The sequence below is a fragment of the Andrographis paniculata genome, unplaced genomic scaffold (genome assembly GCF_009805555.1).
Source record: "Andrographis paniculata isolate CXL003 unplaced genomic scaffold, ASM980555v1 Contig21END, whole genome shotgun sequence".
Lineage (NCBI taxonomy): Eukaryota > Viridiplantae > Streptophyta > Magnoliopsida > Lamiales > Acanthaceae > Andrographis > Andrographis paniculata.
Genome location: NW_026137502.1, coordinates 2,545,866 through 2,565,352, shown reverse-complemented (window position 1 = coordinate 2,565,352; position 19,487 = coordinate 2,545,866). Strand labels below are relative to the sequence as shown.

Genomic DNA, 19,487 nt, shown 5'->3' with positions numbered 1-19,487 from the left:
TTATTATACTCCCTTAGGGTGCGTTTGTATTTTGGACACTTTGTAAAAATTTTGAATTTAAATAATTATACTATATAAATTAAACACGTATTAATTAATATTTCTTCCGTCTCGTAACAAATATTCATTTTTTCATTTTAGTTCGTTCATAACAAATATCAATTTTCTCTTTTTAGTAACTGTATTATCTACTTAACATTACAAATACACTTACAAGTTACATTACAGTATATTACACAAATATCATTACCTTTATATCACACATACTAATATAATAAGATTATTTTGGTCATTTCTACTTTATTCCTACTATATCCCAATATAATACTACTAAAACTACTTATAAAAAGCAAATTGATACTTATTTATGGGACGGAGTGAGAGTATAATGTTTTAAATATAAAATTAATTTTAATAATATAAATTCATACAATTTCTTCAAACAAATACACTCTTTTAAGTAATTTTCTTATTTTTAAGCATTTCACCTGTCACAAGCATATAGAATATAAATTTTAACTTAAAAATAATATTTTAATATAATATTTTATTATAAATTATATATATTGAAAAAAATAGACTATTGTCCTCACGGACTGATGGTCTGGAATGAATTTGTTTAGTTTTGTTAATTTAACTTTTTAAAGTTTTAAATTAAACAATCATATGTTATGATCTTTTAAATAGTACTCCCTCCGTTCCTCCCAATATTAGTGTAGATACTAGAATTTAGGTAAATTATAATGAGTAAGTAAAAATAATTATAGATTAAGATTATAAGTAAATAGTTTAATTAAAATTAAGAAAATTATAAAATTTAAAATTTAAAATGCGATTAAAGTGCATAATTATATTTCCAAAAATAAAAAAGACAAGTTATGTGGGACGGACGAAAATAAAAAAATAGAATAAATTATGTGGGACGGAGGGAGTAAAATTAAAAGAATAAACAAGCAATGGAGTACATTGATTAGCAAATCATACTAATAATGAGCGAATAACATTGAAATTGAGGGTGTGTTTGTTTGGGGATCACTCTTCATTTAATTTTTTCTCTCCCAAAAATATCAAATCTAAATATTTATTTTTTATTTTTTATATTATACTAAAAATCAATTTTACATTCAAAACATTACATCAACACCTATTTATATCACATTATACAACTATTTTTATTCAAAATTTTTACTATTGAAATTCCAATTCAAAATCCAAACCCTCAAACAAACAGAGAAAACCATGAATCAAAGAGGCATCAAGGATAAAAAAAACACAAGAATTTGATTAACAGGTACATGGATATTTAGCCTATGCCAATAATATTCAAATTAAATATCTACAATCTAAATTATAATATTTAAATCATATCAAAAAATTATATCCTTAAATTTTAGGATATAATCAAAATTTATATCCCAAGAGTTTCCGACGACTGTAACTCGTTCGATATGAGAAGGATAATTAGATTTCGGTTCAGCCAAAGTGCAAAATAGTCCAAAGTAACTACGCCTTCAAGTGGAGGTAGCTCCGACACCCACCGAAATTGACACTTGAATCCTCACCGAAACTCTCTCGGAACCCATCAAACACTCACCGGAAAACCCCTCGGAAATCTCGCCAGATTCTCTCTCATAACTCACCGAAATCATTGGCCGAGACTGCTCTATTATGGGACGAATTAAGTATATTTATGTTCAATATTTTAGAACTATCCCATAAAAATTGCAAAAATATATGTTAAAATTCATATCGTAAACATTTGTAACATGCATTGCAATAAATACATCAAAAAATGACACCGAAAGTTCTCATACAAACAATCCCACTTCGTCTTTTGATGTGAATCCATCATATTTCAAATATTTACAAAATTAAATAAATATGTATAAATTAAATATATATATATATGACGACGACTACAGTATTCAGCATCATCTTGTGGTAGCACATAATTTACATTAATATAATATAAATACAATACATATAATTTTATAACACTGTAACTATAAACAAACAGTATATGCTTTTATTACATAGAACGGTAAGTTGTTTATAATAAAAGAATGTCACATTTATATATTTTATTTACATAGAACTGTAAGTTGTTTATAATAAAAGAATGTCATATTTATATATTTTATTCAGCATCTTGCCGGTATATATTTTATTACACTATTATAGATGGTGCCGCACTCTTTCTCGTTAATCAACAATTATACTTTGCGCACTAGTGGTTGTACCATTTCGTGTATAAACCCTAAAGAAACCATACGGCAGCCTTACCGTTCGCTTGCCAACGAATTCCGATCGACACGCACTCGAATCCGTGCTTCTGACCAAGCTCATGCATACTGCACCCTCCACGGCGGCTGCGGCCGCCGCCTCCGCATCCACCGCCGTCGCCAGTGGTCAGAGCCATCACCCTAACGGCCCAATCTCTTCAAAGCAAGAAAGCAAACTTGTTTCTTCGCAGCCCGCGGATATCGTGGACCCATCGCAACCCTCTCCCGCTGGTCCAATTCGCATAGACGGATTCGAACATGATATCGCCGTATCCAGATCGGAGTTCCTGACGCAGCCGGAAGTTCTTAATCGCCGTGCCCGCAGGCTCAAGCAACTCGCTCGGATTTACCGCGACCACTATTGGGTATTGATGGAGGAGATTAAATCGAAACACAGAGAATATTATTGGGACTACGGAACAAGTCCATTTGTCAAGGATGAGGAGAACGAAAGGATGAATTCGACTCGTGGGGATTCCGTTTCTGCAGCTGCGGAGAATGTCAATAATGGGAATCCGGGGGTTAATGGTGGAAATGGTGTGTATAATCCTGGTGGTCGGTGTGGGGTTCATGGGTGCAAGGCCAAGGCCATGGCGTTGACGCGGTTTTGTTATATGCATATACTGGCTGATAAAAAACAGACGCTTTACAAGGGTTGTACTTTCGTCGTCAAGGGGTATGGTTTATGCAATTTTTTCTTCTTTCAAAAAGATTATTTGTTTGTTGATTCCTTTGCTTCATTCTATTGTGTTGTCGAATTCTAATGGTGGTGTTGCGTTCTGAACTAGTTTATGCCCCTTCAAACCATTTTGATGTTCCTCTTACTATAGCATGTAGTTAACAAATTCGGCGACTTATTCAGCCTGTGTTCCTGGCTGTATGGGAACTGATTGGCACCAAATTGTGTGTTTTGTTGGTAATTCTCTGCCTGTAATTATCACATCCATTGTAGGACACATGGGATATGTTGCTAGTGGATTATGTTAGTTTGGAGTTTGGAGTGTTTCTTCGACCACTTATAATGTATATATTTTTCTGTAGCTGCACGTGCTACTATTGAAAAACTCTAATTAGGTTAATGTTTGACCAGAACACTGTGCCTGTCATTAAATTGGATTATGGTCTATGAGATTTGCTACTGTGCTGTAGACAGTGTAATTTTCACTGCATCATATTTGCAAAATTTTTGGGAATAGTCGGTTTCATCTTGGTGTAATATCGAATGGTTTTCATTAAGTTATTACACGTTTAGGTTCTTTTGAAAGTTGTACTTTGACTACTGCTCATAAATGTTGTTGTCAGGATTGGGTGCCTTTTTTCAATTAGTTGAAATTGGATTTTGTGCTCATCTTGACAATATAGGTAGATTGTTTGTCGTTCTGTTTGGTACGATTGCAAAACCCAATCAGAAGTTTCCACTTGTATTAAACTGTGACCAACTAAAATAGCTCCTTCGGTTATGAATTTCATTACCTTGATACTTAACATTCTATTATAGCTTGGGTTGCAAAAGCCAAATTATTTGTTTTATTTTAATGTAGTTGTATGTGTACTTAAACGGACCCATTTAGAATTTGATTCTGTTTCAGTTTTGAGTCAGTTCTTTAATATACAAGTGTAGATCCCTTTTACTGTCTTATGATGATTTTTGGTACATGCAGACATGTAGTAGGAGACACCTTTTCCAAGTTCGCGTGAATCTAAAATCCCCGTAAACTTGATCTCACTGGGCTAATTTACATTATTAAAGATTAGACTATGGTGTTGCAAGTATCCACAGACTGGTAGCATCGGTTTGTTGAACTGTCTTGCTTGATTAGACATCATTAATGATTACTTGTAAAAGATCAAAATTGAAAAATCCTTTCCTGATATTGATCTCTGCAATTAATAGATCGAATTATTGTTGTCTGTTTTGATCTGATTCATTTAATTTACATTAGTACGCCCTCCGTCCCTCTACTTTTGCTAGTTTTATTTTTTGTACGGTCTTTTAGGTAGTATAATATTAATAGTTTTTTGACGAGTTTGCCATTACTTTTTGGTTGGAATTGTTCTATAAATTGTTTTTATTTTTTTTACCAGTTTGCTCTTACTTTAGTACTCCCTCCCTCCCATTACATTTGCTATTTTAAGATTTGGTACAGTTTTGTAGGTAGTAAACTTGATCTCACTGGGCTAATTTACATTAGTAAAGATTAGACTATGGTGTTGCAAGTATCCATGGACTGATAGCATCAGTTTGTTGAATTCTGGTGGTTTGCTTGGGGGTTTGGATTTTGAATTGGAATTCGAATAGTAAAAATTTTAAATTAAAATAGTTGTATGATGTGATATAAATAGGTGTTGATGTGATGCGATGTATGATGTCCAGTTATTATCACTTTTCCTCAATGACTGCATATATTGTTTTATAAACCTACTCTCGCCTTCCTTTTCTGCTTCTTAACTGTGATGTCTGAGATTTTTTTTTTTTATTAAAGTATCTCGGCATTATAGTGCAGATCAGCCTGCCATCCATTTTCCCTTTAGGTATTTTTGATATAATATTTAAGCGGCAGAACCTTTTCTATGTACGAGGGGTACCCTGTGCTACACTGGCTATAACACCGCAAGTATTTGTCTGTATTGTTGTAGTTACTAATACTATTTGGTCTTTTAGCTTAATCGACAGCTTAGCTAGTTATTTAAGTAGGTAATATCCCTCCATTGTTTGTCATACCTGAAGATGAGCACAACCCTTATAAATGAAGATTTCTTGTTTAGTTTTCTTCTGGAAATTGCTTCTGTGTTGATAATTGAGTTTTGTAATTATGCTTCCTTGTGGAAATGCCTGTGAAGGATCTCTCTTGAGATAAATTTGATGTGAAGTTCCTATTATTTGGCATTTGAACTAAATATTAGCTAGACTTTAATCAGTTTCCCATTATTGTATTAAATTCTTTTGTTTTAGTTGACTGGTTATCCATATCACGCAAGCCATTTGTACATTCATTTTTAAAATTATATAAGAAAATTGTTGTTTGATTGATGATATCGTACGCATATATAAGTGTACGATTACGTATCATAATCATTTTAAAGTTAGCCAGATGATCTTGGCCGAACATGCCCTTTGCATAGATGGATGTGATTTGCATCAATTGAATAAATGGTTGTTTGTCTCAAGTTTTATCTTATGCAAGGCATTTCTAAGTTTCACTATGAATATATAAATTAGATCATTTGGATACCATTCCACCTTCTAACGTTATGATTAAAGTTTACTTGCCAAAACTTAAATGTTTCCTTCCCTTCTATGATTCCTCCAGCAGTTCTACCAGTGGACCTATATTTTGCGGAAAGTCAGTACTGAAATCAACCGTCCCTTCTTATTGTCATGTTCACTTCCAGAAGGCTGAGAAACATATGATACGAGCACTGAAGAAGGGAGGTCTCAATATCTCCTCAACAAATAAACTCGCTCCCAAATTCCATGTCCTTATTGCTGAGTATGTCAATCAAATCCAACAGAAAAGAAGAGCAGCGGTGAGGGCCAATCTGGAAAATGCCGAAGTTAAAGAGTAAAAAAATTGTTGATATATGTTACTGTATGAATTCCTTGACCAAGTCGAGGCAAAGCTGCAGAGTGTACATCAAGAGATGAAACTTACTAGGATCTAAGTTATGTAGTATTATGTAGTAGATGCTGAGATGTTGTGCATATTAGAGGTACAATTTGTTGTTTGACTTATCCATGCACCCATTTATAATTTATAATTTTTAGTATCTCCTAAATGCCCAATGACAATGGTAATTTTTGATAATGTCACTTTGTGTGTGTATGTTGAGGAATTGTTTTGGGGGTTGGATTTGCCTTTTGGTTGCTACACCTAATTTTGATAATATATTGGGCAGGTGATTTGGCTTTAACTAACCAAAGATTTAATTTGGTGATGTTTTATGGTTAAAGCTGATTGTTCAAATATTAATATTATGTGTGTCAATGAATATCACATTACATCATAAATTTTGTATTATTTTTAAATTATAAAATTTTAAATAATTGTACCATCTTCAAAATCTAATACTCTTCCAGCTATAATATTTGGGTCTGGCACGAGGATTAAATAAAATAAATATTTTATTAAAAAATATTTTTAAAAATTTAATTAATAATTAAATAAAATAAAAAGAAAATATAATAAAATTAATGGTATTAATTATAATAAAAAGTAATAATTAAATATTAGTTTTTTTTTTTTTAACCTTTTCAAATATAATAATGGAATAAATTTAGGGGAGGGAGAGAACAATAAAGTTTTCAAAGTAGAAATTAAGTTGCAGAGTAGGATAAGTGGTACTTTTTGTTGAATTTATGTAGGGTTATGAGTTAATTTTGAAAAATATTAGAGATATGTCTGAATTGTGTAATAATTTGTTATGTTGTGTTGTCCATAATGATTTAAAAGGAAGATGTAGAAATAATGTTATGAAATTATAAAAAAGTCTTGAATTATTTTAAAGCTAAAAGAAAAAATAATTTTATATTATTGTGATAAGATATGGACATATTAACTTAGAAATCTTTAAGTAAAAATCATTACTTAAATAAATATATATATATATGATGATTGTGTTATGGTAAATAATATAAGTGCAATTTTTCAATATTCCTACCTCTAAAAAGTTCTTTTATATTTTTGCATACTTGCATGCGGATGTACAAAATTTTTTGAGTTTTCGTGAGCTAATAATAGGTATATTTTTATATATAATTGATCATATTTTTTTAATGTGAATTTTTTAATGGAGTAAATATAATGTTAATACAGTTTCAATTGAGAAATGTTGATTGGAAATCAAATTGATTATATAATCAAGTTTTGAAGAATTGATAATGGTATAAAAGTTTATAATGAATCGTTAGATTTTTTTGTATATTGTCTAGGTACAAAATAGTCCTTTATTCACTTCAATAAAATGGAACAAATGAATCACATCATATTGGATTTTTCGGGTTTGACCAAAATATTTTGAAAAAAATTATCTTAACAACCATATATTGAATAAATAGATCACCTCGATTATTTTTAAATAATAAATATCTTGAATATGCATAGTTAAAAAGGTTTGTTACTTATTAAATCTAAGGGTGTTTAGATATGTTATTTTTGCTCATATAAAATTTATAAGTTGGAACAAAGGGTTCAAAATTGCATATTTCTAAGATAACATGATGAAATTAAATGATATAGACTTTTGCTAAAAAATTACCTTGCACATTACATTTGTGTTTGTTTGGGGATTGGATTTTAAATCTACTATTCATTCCATTTTTTTCCCCCAAAAAAATCAAATCAAACACTTATTTTTTATTTTTTATATTAAACTAAAAATCAATTTTACATTCAAAACATCACCTCATACAACTATTCAAATTCAAAATTTTTATTATTCAAATTCCAATTCAAAATCTAAACCCCCAAACAAACACACTTTAATGAATTGTAAATGCCGTGTTCAAATAGATCAATGTTTGTTTATATTTCTAAAACAAAACATATTTCAAATAAAATTTTGATTATGTGCGATATGACGATGCTAAATGTTTTGAGATTGATTTTATTTGTGTTACAAAATTAAAATTAAAATTTGGTTATGTAGTTAGTCTAGAATACGTGGTCAAATATCTATTATATCTCGGGAAAATTGCAAAAAATGCTATGTAAGTCCAATAATTATTTGAGACATTGTTTTTTTTCACTTTCATATTTTAAGACCATAATATGTGTATTCTGGGCATGATTTTTGCTCTTCGGCGCCGAAAAAATGCACATGACCGTCATATGCGCCTTCGTGGCGTTGCCGGTGCAGACGTGGACGTCGCCGGTGTTGTGTTATCGGCTGCGTAGACTTCAGAGGGGTGACGTGGAATTTCACATTTTAAAAAAAAAAATTACTTTTAAAAATTCAATTTGACCTATTAGACTAAATTGAAAACAAAACCCTAGTAAATTACACTGTCATCCATCTCCCTGTGTGAATAATTTCGCCGTCTATTGGAATTCATAGGTATGTCCAAAAATCGAGATGAACCTGTAATATCAATCCTCTCCGAATTAGAGTCCGGAAATAAAAAAAAAACGAGGAAACTTCCTTGGACAAAGTTGGGTCCAACTCCGAGCCCAAATATATTCAAACCGACAAAAGTCTGCACCATCGGCGCCGGTAAAAGCCCAGTCTTTGTCGTCCTCGAGGCCCTAGGTACAACAGGTGAAGCAGTCGCCCCTTCCTCTGACGAGGACTCCGGACCGGATACCGAGTCAAATTCTGATGGGTCGAAAAATAAAGTCTAGTCTGTAGCATCCAAGTATGTGAATGATCTGTCTGTAACCGATTCAAGTGCTAGGGTTTTATTTCAATTTGACCCAAATTGGACCAAATTGCAAATATGTTATTTGGAATTTGATCTAATCGGACTAAAATGAATTTTTAAAAACAAAATAATAATTTTTAAAAAATTAATTTGAAATTTCACATCACTCATCCGACATCAACGCATGCGATAATACAATGCAGGCCACATCACGAAAGCGCACATAACTGTCACATGCGTCTTTTTGGCACTTGAGAGCAAAAATAATGTCTATAGTACATATATTGTCATAAAATATAAAAGTGAAAAAAAAATATATCAAAAATGATAATTGGATTACATACAATACATTTTTTACAATTTTTCTATGTTTAATGAAAATGGTATTGTTGAAACTAAATATGAAGAATATGACCTTTTAAAATTAAATGATAAACAACTTTCTAGTTAGGGATAGACCTATAAGAAATATATAACAATTATCGAGAGTAAATAATTATGATTTAATTTTATAATAAGTATTTATATTAAATACATCGAGATACCGAGTCTAAGTCATTTGATGAAATAATTAAACCAAGACTTAAGCAAAGAATGATTTATTGCAATATAGAAGCAATTGTAAGTTTATTTTTTTACAATAAAATCATTGGATTGTTTCATAAAAATATGTTCAAATGAACTATTGTGTGAAATTATTGTTTTTACACATAATTGTTTATGAAAAAAAAAAATTATAATTCATATCCTTATTTCAGTGAAACTCTTTGTAATCAAATTAAATTAGAATATAATACATTATTTATTATTATTATTATTTACTTTTAAATCAATTAAAGAACATTTTCTTTAATTAAAAAAAAATCAATTCATTGTTTATGACAATTACCTATATAGTAAAATTTAAATTTGATGAATATATGAAATCTACAAAATTATTTTTTTTAAAAAAAAAAAAAAAAAGAAAGAAAATCAAATTGATCATTGTTGTTATTTTTTAAATAGTTAAATTCTTGTTTTTCTTATTAATCTATATGGATTATATATTGTTCATCTAACTTCAAGATCATAGTCTAAATTAATAAGTATTTTAAGTGATCATTTTGATATAAATTTTGATATAAATATTCTCAGTGATGCTAAAGCGATTTTTTGTATAAATATTGAAATCGATAGAGTTTAATTTACATTATTTTTATGTCAACTATCTTATGTTGAAAATGATGAAAGTATTTTTTATGAATTATTTCAATATTAAGGCACTAGCGTAGATTTCTTAAATTGATTACATTGATAATGATATTGTAAAATATTTTGATAATCAAATTAGGATATAGTTGTCTAAAATTCACATTTATTTCATTATATAACAAAATAAATTGATGTTAAATTTTATTTTATATGAGATATTGTTAGCAAATAATCTTACTCCCTTCATCCCACTTATTTTGTTTCATCTTTTTATTTTTGTCTATCCCACATAATTTGTTATTTTCTTTTTTGAAATATAATTATACACTTTAATCCCATTTTAAAATTCACGATTAATATTTTTATTTTAATTAAACTATTTAGTCATTTTAATCATAATCTATAATTACTTTTATTAAATCATAATTAACTTTACTAATACATCTCTTAATTATTTACTAATTACACAATACCTAAAACTTTGTGCCTAAACTAAAGTGGGCAAATTAAGTGAGACAGGGGAAATATAAAACTAGAAAAAACACCTTATTAGTTTAACCCCATTGATATAGGTATTTTTCTTTAGTACTTTCCGTGCTATTAATTAAATAAATTGTTGTATGTATCAAGTTTTATCTGATGCAAGACATTTCTAAGTTTCACTAAGAATATATAAATTAGAACATTGGGAAAATCATTCCACCTTCTAAAACTATGATTAAAGTTTACTTATTGAAAGTTCTTTTATGAACTTCACCAAAAAAAATTTATTATTCATACTGTGAATTTATTCTCGAATTTTTTTGGATTGATCGAACAAACCTCGTATACAAAAATACGACAGTGAATTAGCGGAAGCGAATTGGAATAAAACCAATACCGAATCAAAATGAAATTAACACTATTAAAGCAAAGGCATAAAACGATTTTCTGAAAATTTGAAATCGAACACAGACAAACACGCCTAAGGAGAACAATAAAATTGGAAATCAAAGAAACTTCATGTTTCGCCATCTCCTCTTAAATTTGGGGATTTCAGTTTACGAAATATGGAACTCCCAATGCGATCGACGATGAGCAGCGGCGAACGGCGGAAAGGCTCGACTGGACAGCGGTGGCGACAAGCAACGGCTCCCTCCGGTCATCTTCTCCGGCAGTGTGCGACCTTCTCCAGAATAGACCCGCGGCGTCTGCACCATCTCCGGCAGCTGCAACGTCCTGCCACTCCGACGACGATTCTTCCTCGATCTTCCACTGGCGGCAAAGGGACGGCGAAGTAAGGCTCAGCCCATGGTGCGAGAATGGCCCGAGGTAACCCCGCCTCAAGGTGGAGGTCGGCTCTTCACTCCAAGCCTCGATACCCACCGGAATCGGCACAAGAAAAGGGTCCCGAACCTCACCGGAATCGCTCAACAGTTTCTCTCCCTCTCCTTCACTCCCTAACTCTCGATCTTTCTCTCGGTTTTGGTGTCTCTCACTGATTTGTTTTCCTCCCTTTTTATAACCACCCGTCTATTTCTAAATTTATATATCTAGAAGCTTCCCCCAAAACTAACCTTATAACAAACCCACAACTTACTAATTAAATCGATTTGGGGATTAATTGGCAAATGAGCCAAAGGGTTTGGGCTTGGGATTGAGTTAGGATTAAAGGTTTGGGCTTGGGATTGAGTTAGGATTAAAGGGTTGGGCCGATCCGGTGGATCGGGCTACGGAGTTGGCCAACTAATTATTTATCGAGGGACTTGTCGGGTTAGGCCTCGAACGACCAAAATTCTCAACAATTCATTTTTTTTCTCCAAAACTATCAAATCAAACAATTACTTTTTTGTTTTTTTATATTATACTAAAAATCAATTTTACATTCAAAATGTCAAATCAACATCTATTTATATCACATCAAACAACTATTCAATTTCAATTTTTTACTATTAAAAAATTCAAATTCAAAAATCTAAACCCACAAACAAACACATCCAAAATGTTTCGTTTCCTTCTGTGATTCCTCCCACAGTTCCACTAATGGACCAATATTATGCGAAAAGCTAGTATTGAAATTAACTGTCCATTCTTATTGCATTGTTTATTTTCAAAATGCTAAAAAACATATGGTAAGAGCACTGAAAAATGGTGCTCTCCATATCTCATCAACAATTAAACTTGCTCCTAAGCTGCATGTCCTTATTGTTGAGTATGTTAATCAAATCCAATAGAAGAATAGAGCAGCGTTGAGGCTCAATATGAAAATACCAAAGCTAAAGAGGTAAAAAGAAATTGTTGATACATGTTATTTGCTAAATATTCGTTGATTATATGAATTCCTTGACCAAGTTGAGGCAAAACTGCAAATTGTACATCAAGAAATAAAAGTTACTATAATTTATTGAGTGCATCCAGATTGTCAAATCAATTAAGTTTAATGTTGATTATGTAGTAGATGTTAAGATGTTGTGCTTATTAAAGGTACCAATTTTTGTTTGACTTATCTATGCATTCACTTAATTTAAATTTTTATTATCTCTAAATTGTCCAATGGAATGACAATTTTCGATAATGTGTATATCTCTTTATATGTATGGATGTAAATGACTTGTTTTGTGGATTGGGTTGCCGCATACCAAATTTTGGATGCTACATCTAATTTTGGCAAAATATTTGACATTTAGTAATAATTATGCTAGAAACAATAGACAAACATTTCAACATCTATAACTTTGATGAAATAGATCATTATGTTAAGTTGTAGAAAAGCAATGGAATGTCATAAAGAACAATCAATAAGCATGCTAATTTGGCTTTTAATAACAAAAGATTTGATGATGTTTTCTAATTAAATGTATTTGTTCAAATGTTAATACTACGTGTGTTAATGAATAGGTAATTTATTCGGCATGCACTTATCATATTATACCATTAAAAAATAATTTTGCAAAGTATAAAAATTCTAAATAATTGTACAATCTTCAATCTCTAATGATGACGTTCGCAAAGTAGAATGAGTTGGCACTCGGTTGAATTCAACTTGGGTTATGAATTAGTTTTGAAAAATATTAAGGATGTGTTGAAATTGTATAATAATTCGCTATGTTATGTTGGTCACAAATATATAAATACAAAAAAAAAAAAAAAGATTGAGAAATAATATTATGCAAACTTTGAACAAGTTTTTAGTTGTTTTGAAAACTAAAATGAAAATAACATTTATTTTATGATGGTGGAATTTGTGATTGATTTTGAAAATGCTACCGACTTTACATGGGTGAAACATTGGTGATAACATTGATAATATGGGATATAAAAGATATGAACATACTAATAACAAAGACCTTCAAATATTAAATAAAAATAGTTATTTAAATAAAATACATACATATTATGGGATGTGTGTGTTATAGTAAATAATATAAAGTGCAATTTTTCAATATTTTTATCCCTAAGAAATTCTTTTATGTTCTTGAATACTAGCATACGGATGTACGGGGTCTTTCTAGTAATCTTACTTAATGTGGCAATAGATACTTTTTTTATATATAATTGATAATATTTTAAAAATTATAGGATTTTTTTTTAATGAAAATGAAATATTGTGTTATGAAGTTTCAAATTTGAAAAAAAATATCAATTACAAATCAAATTGACCATAAAATCAAAATTTGAAGAAGTAATTATGGTCTAAAATTTTGTAATCAATGGTTAGAGATTTTGTCTATTGACTAGGTACAAAATAGTTTGTTATTAGCTTCAATAAAATAAATTGGATAAACAGATGGATCACGTCATATTTGAAAGAATGGAAATTATATTAATTTTTCGAGTTTGCCCAAAATAAGTTAGGGAGAGGTTATCTTAACAACCACATGTTTGATAAATAAATCACCTCAATTTATTTAGATGATAAAGTTCTGAGTCTATATAGTTAGAAAATTTTGTTGACTTGTTTAAAATAATGGTGTTTAAGTATGTTGTTTTTGCTCGTATAAAATTGTTGATAAGTTTAAATATAATGTTCAAAATTGTATGTTTCTATAATATTTTGATGGAATGAAACGATATAAACTTTTGTTAAAAAATTTACTTGCACGTTACATTTAATAAATTGTAAATGTCTTTTTTAAATATGTTGATAATGGACTATATGTATATTTGAGTGTTGATTGATGTTGTTTGCAAGTGGTCCGATCAACGTATGGATTCTGATGGTAGCTGCGGCGCATTTATTATGAAACAAGTGATCTATTTGTCGCGGCTCAAGTTGATCAATCCAGCGTATCCCAAAAAGGAATATCGATATTAGAGAATTTCATTGAGTTGAATTAGTAGATTTTATGGGATTTGATTGAGAGAATATGGTGGAGTCAAGATATAGATTTATTTAGAATGTTTTTTTTTTCTTTTTTTTAATATTTAACGTTATTACCTTATATGTTAATTATACTGATGAGGTGAAGAGAATGTTAATTATGACAGATAATAACATGAAGATTTGGTTGAGTGGTGAGAAAAATAAAGTAGGCAAGATTGAGAGTATAGATGACTTATTAAACAACTTTAGGAAGAATGATATTGTTTGGGTTGATACCCCTAGAAGTATGTCTTCGATGGCCGAAGTGGTTTAATAATTTGATTGTTATTTTCGATTACAATGTGCGTGAGTGGTTTGAACCTTTCACGAACAAAATAACTCTGTTTGTGATACTCAAATTCCTTCTACAAAAATCTAGTATAATTTTGTGTTATTAAATATCTAAGGCATTTGGACCAACAAAATAGATTAATGTTTGTTTATATTTACGAAACAAAACATGTTTTCAAATAAAATGGCGTCAAGTTTTGGTTATATACAATATGATGAAAACTAATATATGAAATGGATCAAAATAATGTTGGGACAATCGAAATCGAATGAAGTTTTTTCATCTACGATTTATCAAAACAAATTAAAAGAAAGAAAATTACAATATATTAGGGGGGGAAAATTACAATGGAAATAAGGATTAACAACATAAAATGAAATCAAACTTAAAAAATTAAAGGAAGTATTTGCATAATAACATCAAATCAAATCAAATCAAACCTCAATTTTTCACCACCAACAAGAAATAGGGTAAAAAGCTTTGCTATCAAGTTACTTTATATATATAACTAAATTTTAAATAATAATCTTAATAAATCGAGTCTGACCTGTAACAGCCCGACCTTTATGGACATGTTGCGCAAGGCACGGCCCGAACAATTTGGGGCCTATTTTTTGAAGTTCAAATACGATTTTTTCATACCATATTCGAATCAAATTTTCAAATCATATTTATTAAATCATATTTATTTTTATCGGTTCTAATTTTTTTTAAATCTCTCGTTAAACTCCATAATAAGTATCCATAATAGACTCTAATCCAATCTTTTTTTTCCATCCCCAAGAATCACTTCCTCCCATTGGTCCAAGTTTTTTATCCAACAATTTCTTGGTCCACATCTTTTGATTTGGGCTTTCACTTCATTTGGTCCCAATTAATTTTCTTTAAAGTCCAACTTTCATTTCTAATACCAAAAAGTCTATTTTCTTATATTTTTAATTAGGCCAATTCCAACATTTTTTTAAGGGTGTGTTTATTTAGGGGTTTGGATTTTAAGTTGGGATTTGAACAGTAAAAATTTTAAATTTGAATAATTGTATAATGTGATATAAATATGTGTTGATGTGATATTTTAAATGTAAAATTGATTTTTAGTATAATATAAAAAATAAAAAATAGGTGTTTGATTTGATATTAAAAAAAATAAATAAATAATGAATTTAAAATCCAATCCCCAAACAACCAAGAGTCTAAGCCTATGACTATAAGGTTATGGATCATGTAATACTATTGAATGTTTGAAAAATAATTAATTTTAATTTATATCATTAAATTGTATTTTTAATATAATTAGGATAATTAATTGTTATGACATCCATCATAGATATGGAATATTTATTTCACATGTGATCCCTACCTAAACTAGAAGACTTTTTCGTTCTATTTCTTTTTTTCATTGTATTTCTTGGGTTTCATTTATTCTATTAATAATTTTCAGGTTGCTTGATGGAATACACTACCTATAATACATAATTTCTTTGTCCCAAAAGTATAATTTTATTGTGTTGGACATAGGATTTAAAAAATATTGATATTATAAGTTGGTAAAAATTAATAATAAATGATTTATTTGTCCTTGTGAGTATATTAGTGTAAAAACAGTGGTAATTGTGCAATAATAATAAAAAAGTACAGATAATTTTATGTTGATATTGGAACGGAGGGAGTAATAGATTATGGGTGTGTTTGAAGATTTGAATTTTTGGTTGAGATTTAAATAGTAAAAAAAATTTGAATTTGAATAGTAGTACTATGTGATTTAAATAAAAATTGATGTGATGTTTTGAATGTAAAATTGATTATTAGTATAATATAAAAAATAAAAAATAAATATTTGATTTGATATTTTTGAGAAAATACTTTTGCAGAAATAGTGAAAATTCTACGAAATCCTCCAAACAAACACACCATGTATAGAAAAAAATAGTATCTTCTATTCTTTCTTTTTTTTTTTCAATTATTTTCTTTCGGTAAAAAAATAATAATAACGATATTTGAATATATAATAAGATAAATAAAAAATAAATAAAGTATTATAAAAAAAAATTATTAAAGAACTAATTTTAAAAAGTAGAGTATGTAAAATTTATAATATCAAATTGGTTATTGTTTGTTAAAATGAGAATAATAAAATTTGTTATAAATTGATTATATGTTAAGTTTAGTTAAAAATAATAATAATAATAATAATTGACATAATTATGACAAATGGAAATGTGTACATATCTTTGGTACAGAATATTATAATTAATCACTATTTTATCTAAAAATTAATAGAAAATAGTCTATTCCTTCTATAAGATTTTACCAAAACATTATTATTCATTAAATTAAATATTTATTTTTTATTTTTATATAATCCTAAAAAAAAAATTTATATTCAATATATCATATCAATACCTATTTATAACTCCATACAATTATTTTAATTTATAAATTTTACTAATACAAACATCAACCCAAAATCCAAACTTGCAAACAAACACACCCAAAACATTAGGTCTGTTCATTTTTAGATGAAACAAATTTTAATAATACAATATACATATATATTATCACAATATATATGGTAAACTGTTTTTTTTTTTTTTAGTCCCGTAACTGGACCACTTTATCATTTTAGTTCCGTAAGTGGAGCTTGTCGCAAACTAGTCCCATAAGTGAAAAATTTTCGCTGTTTTAGTCCTCCGGCACCGGAGACGCCCGCGTAGCTCGCCGGAAGTGACGTGTCCGCCAGGTCACCGACACCTGGCGGACATATAGATTTATTTATTTATTTTTTTTTAATTTTTTTAATTGGACCAAATAAAAAAATACAAATAAAATAAAAAATAAATTAAAAATAAGTTTTTAAAAAAATAAAAAATGAAAAAATAAATAAAAAAATTCACGTGTCCGCCAGGTCAGCGACACCTGACGGGCACGTCACCTCCGATGAGCCACGCGGGTATCTCCGGCGTCGGAGGACTAAAACAGCGAAAATATTTCACTTATTGGACTAGTTTGCGACAGCCTCCACTTACGGGATTAAAATGATAAAGGGGTCCAGTTACGGGACTTAAAAAAACAGTTTACCCCAATATATAATATATATTATTTCTCTCATTCAAATCTTTTTTTTTTTTTTTTTGTTATTGTTGTTGTCATAAACAAATATTTTCATTGTCTTTTTAAATAAAAAAATTATGGTAAATTATATAACACTTCATTGTATTTTAATAAGAATGCACAAAATACCCTATGTTTTATTTATTGCGTGAAACCCCTTGTGTTAATGTAAAGTTTGCACGAAATACCTTCATTATCAGAAACTGATGTTTGATTCTAAATAAAACTTAAATTACGCAAGTTTTATATAAATAAAAAACGTAAAATATCTTAAATAATTTTTTTTGAATAAAATAAATAATTGATCAATCATTTATTTCTATAATTTTTATTAAAATCATATAACAATTTGTCTCCAAAAACTATAAAATGAAGGGTTAATCAATTATTTATTTATTTATTTATTTTATTCAAAAAATTATTTAAGATATTTTGCGTTTTTTATTTGTATAAAATTTGTGTAATTTATGTCTTTATTTAGAATCAAATTCAAGAGTGTTTCATGTAAAATTTATACTAGCACAGTGAGTTGTGCATTTTTACTAAAAATACAAGGGACATTATATAATTTATCCAAAAATTTTTTTATATTTTTATATTTTTTTACTAAAAAATAAATAATTACTAATTACTTTTATTAAAACGAACATACAATTGCATGATAGTATGAACATATTTTATTTAGTCACAAAAAATTAATAATTGAATAGTAAATATAATTTTTTTTTATATATTAAATTCCTTGTATCTAAGATAAAAAAAAAAAAAAAAAAAGAAAAAGAAAAACATTTACATATAAAGACACAAAATTGAACAAACTCAGTCACATTCAATATTTATTTATAATAAACTAAGTATTCCATATAAGAATAAATACATTACTTAATTATTCAACACTCTTCATCTTTTAAAAACTTTTCAATAATTTTTAAAAATTTTGTTTGGTTTACAAAGCAATTTTGAAGATTTTGATATGATTTAATTTTTTAAAACTATTACATTAAATATATATTTTGTACAATATTACATTAAAAATTGTTGTTTCGTCTCAAATATTCTGCAATATTTTTTTTATATATCTAAAAAATACTGCAATATTTCTAAAATAAAAATTAATTAAATATATTTAACTCATATATCACATTTCTTTTTCCTTACAACTCTCAAATAAGAAAATAAATAAATATAATTATTTTTTATCACATTACTTAAATTTTTTTAAAATTATTTTATTTAATATTATTCACCTAAATTATACTATTGAAAACAAATGAAAAAATAAATAAATTATTATTTTAAAATTTTCAATACTCCAAATAATAATAATAATAATAATAATAACCGCTCAGATAATTTAAATATGACCTAAATTCTCTAAAATCACGAAGGATACACTCTAAGTCCGTACAGATTAGAAAAACAGTTATAGTCGTTGTCTTTACTCAATTATCTCTTTTATTCACGTCATATTAATCTCAATATTTATATTATTCTATTTATCATTCGTTATAATAAATCACCTCCAACACATTACCTTTATTATTTTATAGGACCCGCAATAATTTATTTATTTTTATTACATAATATATATAAATTATTTATCTATTTATACATATTTTTATATATTTTATTGTCCAAAATATTTTTATATAATATTATATTTTAATTTTTAAATATTAATCTATATAAATTTAAAAATTGATTGAAAAAATTAGTATTTCATTAGTCATTTCGTTGAATTAAATATGAAAAAATAAATAATTAGTTAATAAAATTTAAATATATTTATAGATAATTTATGTTAAATTTAAATTTTAAAATTTTGAATAATTTTTAATTTATTTTTATGGAAGGTGACGAGTACGAATATATCGTGCGTGAAGGTGAAGCTCTACTTTGAAAATTTTGTCCAAC

General features: G+C 28.2%; 1 protein-coding gene across 3 annotated transcripts; it reads left to right on the top strand.

The window, feature by feature from the left end:
• Positions 1-2,177: 2,177 nt before the first annotated feature.
• On the top strand, positions 2,178-6,052 carry LOC127245087 (uncharacterized). Of its 3 annotated transcripts, none has more exons than XM_051265738.1 (2): positions 2,178-2,958; positions 3,944-5,587. In XM_051265738.1, the coding sequence occupies exons 1-2, from the start codon at positions 2,345-2,347 to the stop codon at positions 3,978-3,980; spliced, it is 651 nt and encodes a 216-aa protein (XP_051121695.1). In that variant the 5' UTR covers positions 2,178-2,344; the 3' UTR covers positions 3,981-5,587. The 3 variants fall into 3 exon arrangements, with proteins under 3 accessions (XP_051121695.1, XP_051121693.1, XP_051121694.1); XM_051265736.1 differs by lacking the exon at positions 3,944-5,587 and adding an exon at positions 5,594-6,052 and having other exon boundaries at positions 2,182-2,958; XM_051265737.1 differs by lacking the exon at positions 3,944-5,587 and adding an exon at positions 5,597-6,052 and having other exon boundaries at positions 2,184-2,958.
• The last annotated feature ends 13,435 nt before the right edge of the window (positions 6,053-19,487 follow it).

Coding starts and splice junctions, on each gene's coding strand:
- LOC127245087 (XM_051265736.1), top strand. CDS start 2,345: ATGCATACTGCACCCTCCACGGCGGCTGCGGCCGCCGCCTCCGCATCC. Junction 2,959..5,593: donor TGTACTTTCGTCGTCAAGGG/GTATGGTTTATG, acceptor TGATTCCTCCAG/CAGTTCTACCAGTGGACCTA.